Source organism: Cucurbita pepo, chromosome 19 (genome assembly GCF_057944985.1).
Source record: "Cucurbita pepo subsp. pepo isolate OVF chromosome 19, ASM5794498v1, whole genome shotgun sequence".
NCBI lineage: Eukaryota > Viridiplantae > Streptophyta > Magnoliopsida > Cucurbitales > Cucurbitaceae > Cucurbita > Cucurbita pepo.
This window is the reverse complement of record NC_141816.1, coordinates 894,150-907,435: the sequence shown is the minus strand read 5'-3', so window position 1 is coordinate 907,435 and position 13,286 is coordinate 894,150. Positions and strand designations below refer to the sequence as shown.

Sequence of the window (13,286 nt, the reverse complement as noted above, 5' to 3'; positions counted from 1 at the left end):
TTAATGTTGAACTTACCTTCAAGGTAGTGTCCATGATGATGAACGAATATAAAGAACTCCAATCCAACAAACTACTTACAATGAGAGACAATACAAAAAAGAATATCAATATAGAGAGCATAATGATCACAATGCTCCCTCTTTCTAACAAAATTACAAATAACTCTGATCACCACCTACTACAATCCACATTTTTTGCCTCATAACACATCAAATATATACTTCTCTACTTCCTCGATGGTTGCATCATTGTTAAACGTGATCCCCTGGATAACCATTGATCCGAAGCTCCTCATCCTTCACTCGCTTCCTCGATGCATATAAAATAAAACAGCATCTCAAGAGACGAGCACACGAACGCCTGCCCGAAGAGAACTTGGTCAATGAAGTCTAAAACAGGACTTTACATACATTGCCAATTGGGGAGCCTTTATGTAATCCCTTGGCTCTTTGGAGATATTTCATCTCCCATCTTTTGTATAAGGCTTTTTAAACAGAGTCTAGAACAGGCTACTACTTAAACTTACACATAATCTACAAATATGAGATAGTGAATGGATAGATGGTTGGATACAGACTTGGAAAGCCATAAAAACACTACTAATTCATCCAAATGTATAATGGCTCAAGCCCACCGTTAGCAGATATTGTCCTCTTGGGGCTTTCCCTTTCGGGCTTCCCCTCAAGGTTTTTAAAACGCGTCTGCTAGGGAGAGGTTTCCACTCCCTTATAAATAATGCTTCGTTCTCCTCCCCAACCAATGTAGGATCTCACAATCTACCCCTCCCCCGCCCCCCCTCCCCCCCCCTTCGGGGCCTAACATCCTTGCTGGCACACCGCCTCGTGTCCACCCCCATTTGTAGTTCAACCTCCTCGATGGCACATCGCCTGATGTCTAGCTCTGATACCATTTGTAATGACCCAAGCCCACTGCTAGCAGATATTGTCCTTTTTGGACTTTCCCTCAATGTTTTTAAAATGCGTCTGCTAGGGACTTTCCCTCAAGGTCTTTAGACTTTCCCCCAAGGTTTTTAAAATGCGTCTGCTAGGGACTTGCTGGCATACCGCCTCGTGTCCACCCCCATTTGCAGTTCAACCTCCTCGATGGCACATCGCCTGATGTCTAGCTCTGATACCATTTGTAATGACCCAAGCCCACTGCTAGCAGATATTGTCCTTTTTGGACTTTCCCTCAAGGTTTTTAAAACGCGTCTGCTAGGGAGAAATTTTCACCCCCTTATAAAGAACGTTTCGTTCTCCTCCCCAACTGATGTGGAATCTCACAATCCACCCCCCTTAGGGGCCCAACATCCTTGCTAGTTCACTGCCTCGTGTCCAATCCCATTAAGGGTCAACCTCCTCGTTGGCACATCGCCTGGTGTCTGGCTCTGATACCACTTGAAACAGCTTAAACCCATCACTAGCAGATATTGTCTTTTTTGAGCTTTCCCTTTCGGGCTTCCTCTCAAGGTTTTTAAAATGCGTCGGTAAGGAAGAGGTTTCCACACCCTTATAAAGAATGTTTCGTTCTCTTCCCCAACCGATATGGGATCTCACAAAATGAGACAACAAATACACCACTAACAAATTCACACTAAAGTGAACTGCAGACTTCTGTGCTAACTATAATCAGTAAACACCATTTGTATACATTAAAGAACAAAATGATCAAAATTTTGGAACTACTTCAGAAGATCTCAGAATGGCACATAAATGTCACAACAATCTCTGCAGCAAACTATAAATAAAAGAATAACTCCATACCTGAAATTACAGCCAGGCAAAGAAATTTTCAATGGTTGATCCCTGTGCTTGGCAGCTACGACATATGAGGTATATATCTGACATCCAATCTACACATGAGGTTGTAACTGGCTGTAAAATTCGGTAAAGTCGAGGCGGAAAAGAAGAAACTTCAAATCAACATGCTGTTGCAAAGGCAGCTGAGAAATGAACCCCTCGAGCAATGACGAATACTGTTTGGCTAATGCAGCTAGATCTTGCTCAACATTCCGAAGAAATTCACCAGCACGTCGTGTTATAGCATTCTTTCCATCAGCTATCCACGACGGCGTGTCGAAAGATTTTTCTGTTGAACGATTTTTCTTACTCTTGTCTCTGGAGGGTAAAGATGATTCTATTGTTCTACATAAGAACAAGAGACATATTGAATCCAAGAACAAAGGAATAGAACATAGATCAACATTAAAATAAACAAATAAAAATGTCATATTACCTGCATTGTAATTCATGTATTCCCTCGTATAATCTGTCGGCGTGACTTCGAAATCGTAATATTAGATCAAATAAGCCAAAAAGCGACTTGCGAAGTGTTTGAGATTGTTCTCCAAGAAGAGACTTCTCAAATATTGAATGAAGATACTTTTCATGAGCTGCAAGTAAATCATCAAGATCCATTGCTGCTTCCATTTCATTTGAAAAATCAGACCATGATACTTCCAAGACTTCAAACATTATGTAGTACTGCAAGTTCGTAACAAAATGATTCATCTCAACCCAAAGGACCTGGCATCGCCTTAATGTCGAGAGCAATTGCTTCTTGACCCCATGGTGCAGCTTAGTCAATGAACACGATGTGATGCCGTTCGGCTTCATTGTCTTCCAAGTACCCATAAGCGCATGCTCGACTCGTCTAAGCTTCCATAGGAAATTAAAGATCCTTAAATATTTCGACATGACCGACTCTGTAAATACAGTATCTAATGGAACTCTTGCCTCATATTCCAATGAAAATACATCCCAACCCCGATCTCCGGTTCCATGAGGCATCATCTTAACCTTTAATCTATCCAAGATGTCGGGATCATCATACTGGGCATTAGAAGAGCGAATTGCGGTTTCGAGGAGACCGGATAACTTAAACGAGCTAATAGCATTGGCATGCTCAGAAAGCTCTGGCCCAACAATATCCATCAGATATTGAACAAAATCACCTTGTCCTAGTAGCAAATAGCGCTTAATTGCTAGACAATGGTCTTTGAACTTATACCGCTTGTGTATCACATCCAACAAGTGTTGGTCTATTCTTTTTGCTGCTCCATCTACCAAAGATTCAAGAGCATCGGTTTCGCCATATCCGAGACCTCCCCTTTTGGTCGAGGTCCCAGCGGCTACTGCTGCTTCTGTTGCAGCATCAGCCCATCCCATATCCTCGCAACAAACACGAAGGAAATTAATCGATTTCCCAGTCCTCAATATACGTCGGGCTAGAGATTGCGAAATGAAAGATGGAAGCATGCTCGTACGAAGCCTATAACCTTCCCTCCAGAGTGATTCGGCCTTCACTTGCTGCCCAACAACGAAAAACTCAGCAAAAACGTCTTCTAGCTCCCCTTCCAAAACCCAACTCCTCACCATCTCAAAAAGTGGAGAGCATACACGCCGTAGCAAACGACGCATAAATTCAAGCACCAATGGGTCACCATGCTGAGCATGTAAATGGATAGCCCCAGCCATCGCCCCACCCTTCAAGACTCTACACTTATCGACCAATACAGCCATCAACCTCATTTTCACCATTGGCTCAGAAAGCCAGACTATCAATCTCCTTAGTGAGAGATAGTTTCCTGAACTTGCTGTCTCCGAAATCATAGGTATCGGATTCATCGACTGAGCTTCAAGAACTGCCAACAGTTTATAGTATTCCGAAAGCTCATCCTGCAATGTAGCACAAAAAGCATGTCCAACAGTTCCAACATCTTCAGCTGGAAAGCGTTCCATACTTTCCGAGATATAACCTTTAACCTTCCTAAACAGCCACCCGATTTCACCGAGCTTGCGAACCGTCGTCCTAGTTGCCCTGGGAGCCTTAACTAAACTAGACAAAACATACCCATCAGCATTGTTGTCAAATTTCACATACTTCCCATCAATTCCTTGACAAGCATACAATACATCCCTCACCAAAGCCTCTTCAGTCACTTGATTTTCCTCCTTTTGCAAATTAGCGAACTCCTTGAAAGCAATATCGCGAAGATTTTCAGGGTCTTTTGAGACCAACAAAACCCCCTTCTGCCACTCCTTCTCACACGGCCGTAAACCCCCAGAATTCTTTCCTAACACAGGATCACTCGCTACTAAATTAGGCAAAAGCATTGAAGATTCAAACTGGGTCCGTTTACATTTCCGATCCTCCGCCACAATTTTAATCAAATAAAGCACAGCCCATTTGTTATTTACACTCCCAGGGCCGGTTTTGGATGCAAATTTAGTATAAAGATCAGCAAAAGTGAGGGCCTGAGAAGACTTACCCTCGGTGGCGAGCCTGCGTTTGATGGACTCAGCAATGGCGGCAGCATCAGGGGCAATGGAGGGAGTCATTCGACTAGTGAGAATGCGAATTGCATAGCGAAGGGATTTGTCGAAATGGGAGGAGGTAGAGATGGAATCGGAGGTGGGATTGTGAGAAAGAAGACGAAGAACAAGCTCTTTGATGAGATCAAGAACCTTGCTGGGGTCACCTTCTTCCATTTTAGAGGGAGAAATGAAGAAGGTACGAGAGAGAAAGAGAGAATGGGAGCAAGGGAGGGGAAAGGCATGGGTGAACGGATTTCAACAAAATACAACTGTTTGGTATTGGCTGCCTTCAAAACCAATGTTCAAAGATTTCATCATGTGATCATCGTATGAATGAATCCAGCAGCATTTGTGGCAAATCTTTTTATGGGTAAGAAAGTGATACTCACCGGCGTATGAAAGTGATGTTCACCTAATGGGTTCCGTATACATGAAATAAATGTACTCGTACCCAAGTGCAAGAAAGTGATACTCACGTATGAAAGTGATGCTCACCTAATGAGTTCCATATACATGAAATTGATGTACTCGTAACCATGAGTAAGAAAGTGATACTTACTCATTTACATATGAAAGTGATGCTCACCTAATGAGTTTTGTAACATGAAATTGATGGACTGGAACCATGTATATGAAGGTGATGCATGTCCCGAGTAAGAAAGGAACTGAGATCGAAAGTTAGGTTTTATGTCCCAATACAGCCATATGATAGTTTGCATGTGTATTATTTTCCGACCTCGAGAATGAAGTGGCTAGGTTGATTAAAAGGAAAGCAACCCACATAAGGGGTTACAATTTACCAAAACACCAAGCCATGAACAAGCCATAAGAAACCCATCAATTATACCAAAAAAAGAGACATGGAGAAACTTCCCTTAAATACATAAAACATGAGGCAGCAAAATGCTTTTCTAATTCATTTGGTAAGAGATTACACTTTTTATATTAGCTTGGAAGTTTCACCAAAAGCTTCTTAAGCACTTGGAGCAAACCCCTGCTCTGCTGGCCTAACAAGCTTGTTTTGACTGTACAACAATACATTTACCTCAACACCGCGGCATCGTCCTCGTCCTCGTTCTTATTCTTCCTTCCATATTCGGCCTGTGATTCTCAGCTTCAGCTCTTGCCTTTCCCCTCCTGAAAAATACAGTGCCAGGTTTCTTTGAATGATGAGACCGTCTTGACTGTCACGAACTTTTCGGTGACTGTCGCGGATGCCCCTTGGAATTCCTTGCCATATCAGTTTTCGCCCGTTGCCACCGACTTCCAAACTGTAGCTGAACTTCTTCGCTTCATTATCGTCACCCATGAATCGTAAGAACGCCATGTAAACAGGTGCCATTCCTAGCTGGAATGCCTCAAAATGCAAGCAGAACTGCCTTCCAAAGCAGTTGAAAACCTGCCAATGCAAGGTATTATAAAACATTCAATGTTCAGAAATGGAAGAAAACTGGGTTTATCAGATCGTTATCTAAAAGTTACACATGAAAATTCGAGGTAGAACATTGGTACAAATGTAGCCGTTTATCATAGTTCAGATTTTGCATCTTATCAAAAAGAAATATATATATAGTCAATAGATTTACCACTTGACTCTACTACATATAGTTAATGCTATATGAAGTCGTCACGGCGAGAGAGTAGATTAAAATGCTATATAGAGCAAGCACCTACCGTTAGCATCCATGTGGCGTTTTCGACTTCATGTGGATTTGATTTCACATAGCGATGATTGAAGGTACACCCATCATGCATGTCAACCTTGTGATCATCTTTGAGATGAGCAACAAGAGACTGGATGTCACCCGTGACCGAGCACTCTGATCCAGCATAAGGGCAGTTGTAAGGACGGAATCGACAGTGTTGTTCGTGCTTAAGCTTACTGTAGTAAGGAAAAATGTCTTGACAACCCAAGTTCTGGTATCTGCAAGGGATTTCCAGCGACTCAGCTACCTTCTCCAATGCCAAGCACCTTATATTTCCGAGTTCGTGACGACAGGTTGGGCAAGAGTTGCTAACTCTGATCTTGCAGTTTGAGCACAATGTGTGGCCATTCGGGCACTAAAGTTCAAAAGCCAGTCAAGGAAGTCCGAAACAAAGCAGAAGCAGAAAGTATACACATCTCCATAAGAAAAGAACTTAAGAACCAGCAATAGGGAGAATTTTCCACAGTAGAGTCCAAACCAACCCTCTAATGAATCTATTAGGCTATACGAATTCGAAGTCTATGCCTTCAAAACAGCAGAAATGCACTTACACAAGTAATAATTCTTCAATTCATATGAAAATTCAAGTAAAGATTGAGTTAAAGTAATTGAAGAACAAAAAGACTAAAAAAGTTAAGATCCCTCCAATAACATTTTTTTCTTTTTTGGTTTTCTGTTTTTGAAAATGCTCACTTAATAGATTCTTTCTTTGGTTTGCACACACTAGGAAAACATTTTTAAATTATAAGGCAAATTTCAAAAAACTAAAAACAAGGTTTCTCATTTTTTAAGAAACACCCCAAAATTGTATGGAAATTCAAAATTTAAAAAGAAAAAAAAGATCCTATTTCTTGGATCTTCAGTTTTTCAAAAACATATATTTTTCCATTATGTTACTTATAAAATTCCTGATAAATGTAAAAACAACCTAATAATTTTGAATGATTTATTTTTAAAAATGAAAAGTTGAAGAAAAACTTTGGTTTTAAAAAAAAAAAATATATATATATATATATTTAGGAACAAGAATTGAAAAAAAATCTTTCTGAACATGTTTCATTTGTTTTCTTTCATGAAAAGAAAGTTCAAGCAATCATATCAAACATGGAAGGTGAAAAACATCAATTCCGATATGCATGAACCTCACGTTACTAAGGAAAACATTCTAAAAAACTCTGCAAAAGAATGAAATTATCAACTTATAAAGATTCTTAATAAATTCTGCACACTACATTCAACCTTAAAACAAACATTTTTGAAGGAGAAACAATTTCCTAAAAGAAAATAACGCCAGCTTTCATCGATTGGATCCAATCATTTAACTTACTCTAAAGCACATTGCATAGTATGGAAGACGCTTTACAGATGAATGCAATTTTAGAAAAGCATGTCTCCATTTGCAAATCTTATGCAACTCACAACAGCATTGCTTAAGCTTAACAAGGCCAGTTTAACCTCAATTGAAAGGTGTGTTTGAGAGCTCTTATAAAAAAAAGTATGGTTAGGAAAAATACTTCTTTACAAGCAATAAAAAGTACTTGAGATCAAATTGCTTTGATGCTTGTTTCTACACTCCTAAAAAGGCTTCCTAAACAAGAACTGAAGCCAAAAACACCCAACAAGTGCATTCTCACACAACCTTTTAAGGTTCATTTGAATTTTTTTCCAAAAGCATTTATGTTGCTCCCAAACACAGTTATTTTGAGTGAAAAGTGCTTTTACCCACGGAATAAGTACTTTTTGTCATGCCAAAAACACTTCCGAGCATAGAATAAATTACACGAGAAAAAGTAAAAGAGAAAAAACAGGGTATACAGACCATACCTGGTAAATTGGAGGGTACATCAGATTTGTGCAGACAGGGCACTCTAGCAATTCTTGCACACCATTGGTTGAATAAACTCCAAGTTTCCCACCCAAACCAAGTGAGGCTTTTGATGTTGTAGGATTATTCTCTGATTTAGATATTGCTATGTCATGACCAGAAACTGAAGGGTGAGAATCTACTTTTTTGCAGGTACTGCTTCCAGGAGCCATGGCTTATTTAAATTTTAATAGAATTCTTTGAGCTATTAACAAAAACTCCTAACTATATGCCAACAATCACCCATCCACAAGTTCAATCCTGTTAAACCACACAAAAAAAAAAAAAAATGGTATATCAGTAAAGATATTAGGTAGAACGCTTCATGTTGTCTGGAGACTTGCTTACGTAATTTGGGCGAATGTCAAGCGATAATGAAAACTAAATACGATCAACAATGCTTAATAATGTATAGGACTTAGCAACAATCTCATTTTTTTGAAATCCAAACTGATAAATAGTGCCGTGCTATAAGTTCACTAATGCTACAAATTACACAAATCAGAGTTTGAAACCAATCTTTTATAGTACATATGAAATTTATAAAATTACAAATATACAAAGCAAACTCTAATTGTAAAAACATCAAGTTTATACAGCCCACTATTTTGTGCAATCCAAGCTCCGACTTCCAACCCCAAACTTAACCAGTCCAAGCTTATCGAAACTATGAATTTAACATCTTAGCTTAACTTTCGATTGTGCCAAAACACATCCCGGCTTTTATTGGCAAAAAAACTGCTTCAAAACACAGAAAAATTAACTTCATAATATTATTATAAATCGAAATATTAATCATCTCTGGGGACTAAGTTATTCTATAAACTTTCCTGACGCGCAAACAAATGCAGATAACATTTTTCTATTCAATCTTTCTACCCTCCAAACTGCCACCATCACCTGAATCATTATTTTTCTGGATAATGAAAGAACCAGAGGCAAAGTCGAGGACAAAGGAAGATCCAATCTTAAATTCAAATAATTATACAAAAATTATTATTTAAAAAAGCCCTCTAATTTTCTCCATCTTTAATTTTAAAATTGAAAGTGTGTACATTAAAAATAATAGAAAAAGAGTTAAATGTAAAATTTGACCCCTCATGATTTTCTCCCCAAGAAAAAATAAACAAGAAAAAACGATACAATACCCATTAAAATCAAAGTTTAGCAAGTATAAAGGCGTCCAATCGTGGACACAAAAAGAAACATCCTAAAGTGATTTAACATTATCATTTCGTTTTGGGATGAAAAATAGAAAGGAAAAGTAATAAAGCATGAATGGAAAAATGTATGATGGCATCACCTTCTATAGAAACGGGAAAGTAAAATAACATAAACATACAACAAATTGCAGTTCACATCAAATGCTCGGAAAATTAGAGTGATAAAATCACCTAATGAAATCATTGGCTCATTTGAATCCATCCAGACCAACATAGTAAAACAAACAAACATCAATTTAGAGAATCATACGCCAATCAGATCAAATTTCTCTCAAATTCCAAAGTGATGTGATTAAAACTAACTTACCAACCGAGAAGTCCTCAAAAGAGTCTTGAAATCGAAAAGAAATTAGGCCAGGCAGAGCAAATCCAAGTACCTGTTCCTCCCCTTTAACAAATTACAAATTGATAAACCATTTCCCTATTAGAAAATCAATATCCAAGAACGAAACAAGAATTGCACGAAACCTGAGGAACGAAATAAAACAAGACCTCCATTTACAAGTCTCCAGAAAGAAAAACAGAATACCACGAAAACCAACAACAACAACAACAACAACAACAGAAGAAAATCTAGAAAATAAAACAAAAACACACATATCCCCAGTTGACAATTCCAAGCGCAATTGCAGAAACAGACGATCAATTCAAATAATAAATTCTGGAGTGGCTCGAAAGTGAAAAAATCGATACGCAAATTAAAAACAAAAAACAGAAATGGAATTCAAAAAGGGATTAAAGAAAAAACAAACCTCCATCCCACGAGAACCGGAACTTGGCTGTGCCTGTATCTTCTCGGATTTGGAATTTGAACAAAAAGCTATGCAATTAATGATTGTTTATGGATGAATCGTTGGAATTGTTCTCACCACCGCTGCGGGTCCGCCATTATAATGGTTTCTCTCTCTCTCTCTCTCTCTCTCTCTCTCTCTCTCTCTAATTCTCTTCGGCTTTTTGCCTTTCTTTTTTGTGGGGATGGAGAAAAAACTCCGCTGCCCAAAACGAGGGAGGGAGGAGATAGCTTTTTTTAATAAATAAATTACTTAATTAATTAATTAATTATATCCCTAAATGACTCGACCTCGACCCGAGACGCTTCATGCTTTGATAATATACGTATAGATGGATGTCCAAGATCTCCCGATAATATACGTAAAGTCAACTCATGGGTCGATTCTCGATAACCGTGCCCAAACAAGCAGTGAAGACCTACGGTATTTCATGACTTGGGATGACATAACGATGTGTGGGTTCTGTTGTCAAAAACCACGATAATATACGTATTATGAGTCGAGCCAGATTGGAACCTATAACTCGATGGTACAATTTGAACCGTGTTTGTTATTGATTTAAGTATCCATAATTCTAACTTTATCATCCGTTTAAAAAAAATATTCTTATTATTTTAAAAGTTGTAATATTGTATTTAATCCTTAAAAATGTTTCAAAACTATTATCAGAGCTGAAAAGTCATTAGAATGTTGAATAAAAGATCTGACACATTTGAATGTCGTTCTTGCATTGCACTCAATTTAAGTAACTATTCTAGTTATCGTCATGTCATTTTAAGTTATCGTGATATCAATTGTATGTCGAACAAATATTCGTAGGTCGTTTATGACATATAGGAAAGCTCGTGCAGCTGCTGCATGGTCTGAAAAAATAGATTTATACACTAATGGTAGTTTTGAAACGTTTACGAAATATTGAACATATTTTTTTAAACTACAACGATTTCTTATAATTTAGGCGAGCTTTCATGTTCCACCATCTCGAACCCTTATTTTAAGCATGTTTTTATGTTTGGGCCATGAACTCGAACAATAAACTACATATTATATATTTTAAAATGTTTTTGTATCTATTTGTCAAGTGATGATGTTTTTTTATTTATTTTATTTTTGTTTGTATTTATTTATAACTAAAAAAACATGTTTGGTAAATTTTTTAAGGCTAAATTATTATAAATTCTTTTAAACAATTTTTTTGGTTCTAAAAAAATATTATAAAAAAAAACATACTCTTATCATTAATTTTGGACGGACGGAAATAATTAATATTTTGTTTCAAAATTATGTAATGAAAATTTATTAAAAAAAAACTTTAAAAATATCTGATTAAACTAACCTTTCTATTTACTCTCTACAGATCGAAGAAATAGATCTATACGAGAGATAAATTTTTGATTGGTTTCTTTGTTGGGCTCGACTGAGAATCGAATAAAAACGGATCTTTCTTTTGTAGGGTTTGGTTCTTTGTTGTTGGGCTCGATCGATTAAAAATTTATCATTTTATTTTGAGTTCGTTCTTTCGATCCAAAAATAAAATGATATAAAATCAATTTTAGATTGAATTTTTTTGTTAAAAAAAAATACAAACAAGAATCTAAATTCAAGATTTTTCTATGTTGTCAAATCATAAAATGATTTGAAAAGTATACTTTACCAAAACAAATAAAAAAAATAATACTATTTGGTAAATGAAAATAAAATAAAATAATTCTATTTTTTAATCATAAATATTTATCCATTTTTTTTAAGACAAAAAAAAAAAGTATTTATGAATTACGATTCACGTAACGGTTTTGATACTTATGAAGGGTATTCTATTTTCTCGTAGCATGCACTCGGTACCCGACAAGTAAATTTTGATTTTCGTTTCTCTTGTGCTGATAGGTTAGGAAAAGGGGTACATGTCATGTAAAAGCCCGATATTATCCTCTCTAGACTTTTCCCAAGACTTTTAAAACGCGTCTGATAGGAAAAGGTTTTCACACATTTATAAAGAATGTTTCGTTTCCCTCTCCAATCGATGTGGCATTTGAAACAACCCAAGCCCACCGTTAACAGATATTGTCCTCTTTGGCCTTTCCCATCCGGGCTTTCCCTCAAGTTTTTTAAAACGTGTCTACTAAGGAGAGGTTTCCACACGCTTATAATGAATGCTTCGTTCCCTTCTCCAACCGATGAGGGATCTTACAATCCATCTCTCTTCGAGGCCTAGCGTTCTCACTGGCACTCGTTCCCCTCTCAAATCGACGTGGGATCTCACATGTCAAGTATTCATTTGAGATCATATCTTGTTAGGATTATTTTGGATGTACAATTCAATTCCGACAGTAATATTTCATTTCAGTTGGAAAATACACTCATACGTTTATGTATGTATATATATATATATATATATATATATATATATATATATATATATATATATATATATATAAATATAAATGGGAAGGAAAGGAGTCGGACATTTCTTCTCCCATGTCAGCTGGCACCGACTATGATGAGCTGAATAAAAGATAATAAATTCTTGTCTTTTTATTATTTTTTTCATAATATAACAAATCATTTTAATTTATTATTGTTATTATTATTAGTACAATATTAAATGATAATTAATATGTATTAAGCTATTAAAAACTTCAATTTATTACCAACAATGTAAAAATAAGTGGAATATTTGGCTAAATATATGGTATATTTGGAAAAAATGAAAATAATTTGTTTTTTTTTTCTTAAATTTAATTTTTCACCATTAATAACATAAACTTATATGGTATAATATTTAGTGAATTGGAGGTTAGACTTTTTTTTTTTCTCTTTTAATTTTTTAGATGTTCGGTTGTAATTTTAAAAATATTAATTTTAACAAAATGATTTGTTTATAATTAATTTATTAAAATTTTTCATATAATCAAAGATGATTTTGAATTATTAACGTGTTTAGGAATTATTTTAGAATAACTGTAAGACCATGTCGGAATAAACGTAAAGATACTAAAAAAGTTCTTAACACCAAACGATGTACTAAACACACGTAACAATACATAATAGGCATAGAGAATTACTGAGAATGAAGTAAAAACTTATCTTGATTGTCGAAGATTTGAATAAGAACTTATTCATCCAAAGTCGAGACCATTTTCTGATGTAATTAATGTCAGAAAATGTTAGTATGATTGGTGTTTTAGGCAATTAAAAATATTTGACACTGTTTTTGACTGATTTTACGATAATTAGGAGATGTTGGCTCTTCGGGTAGACTCTAAGCTCAATTTTCTAAATAGATGAAATATCGTTAGTAAATTAGATCACGTAAAGCTAAACATAGGAATGTCCGCCCACAGCAAACTTAGGAGCAGCAAGTTGAGCTTGAAAATTGTAAGCGAAC

At 36.3% G+C, this 13,286-nt stretch overlaps 2 protein-coding genes across 3 annotated transcripts; both read right to left on the bottom strand.

Moving 5' to 3' along the window:
* On the bottom strand, positions 1-4,653 carry LOC111781106 (gamma-tubulin complex component 3). Its single transcript, XM_023661542.2, has 3 exons — positions 2,237-4,653; positions 1,765-2,145; positions 1-361 (listed from the first exon to the last, which is right to left on the bottom strand). Exons 1-2 carry the CDS (start codon positions 4,489-4,491, stop codon positions 1,854-1,856), a joined length of 2,547 nt encoding a protein of 848 aa, XP_023517310.2. The 5' UTR covers positions 4,492-4,653; the 3' UTR covers positions 1-361; positions 1,765-1,853.
* Positions 4,654-5,132: 479 nt separating this feature from the next.
* Positions 5,133-10,110, bottom strand: LOC111781893 (E3 ubiquitin-protein ligase SINAT2). 2 transcript variants are annotated; one of them, XM_023662624.2, is made up of 5 exons: positions 9,863-10,110; positions 9,418-9,498; positions 7,848-8,148; positions 5,992-6,378; positions 5,133-5,716 (listed from the first exon to the last, which is right to left on the bottom strand). In XM_023662624.2, exons 3-5 carry the CDS (start codon positions 8,058-8,060, stop codon positions 5,396-5,398), a joined length of 921 nt encoding a protein of 306 aa, XP_023518392.1. In that variant the 5' UTR covers positions 8,061-8,148; positions 9,418-9,498; positions 9,863-10,110; the 3' UTR covers positions 5,133-5,395. The 2 variants fall into 2 exon arrangements, with proteins under 2 accessions (XP_023518392.1, XP_023518393.1); XM_023662625.2 differs by having other exon boundaries at positions 9,418-9,487.
* Between the last annotated feature and the right edge of the window lie 3,176 nt (positions 10,111-13,286).

Excerpts from the sequence above, each read along its gene's own strand:
- LOC111781106 (XM_023661542.2), bottom strand. The coding sequence starts at position 4,491 with ATGGAAGAAGGTGACCCCAGCAAGGTTCTTGATCTCATCAAAGAGCTT. Across the intron at positions 2,146-2,236 it reads ATACATGAATTACAATGCAG|AACAATAGAATCATCTTTAC; the intron begins GTAATATGACAT and ends GTTCTTATGTAG.
- LOC111781893 (XM_023662624.2), bottom strand. The coding sequence starts at position 8,060 with ATGGCTCCTGGAAGCAGTACCTGCAAAAAAGTAGATTCTCACCCTTCA. Across the intron at positions 6,379-7,847 it reads TGTACCCTCCAATTTACCAG|TGCCCGAATGGCCACACATT; the intron begins GTATGGTCTGTA and ends TTTGAACTTTAG. Across the intron at positions 5,717-5,991 it reads ACGCCACATGGATGCTAACG|GTTTTCAACTGCTTTGGAAG; the intron begins GTAGGTGCTTGC and ends TTGCATTGGCAG.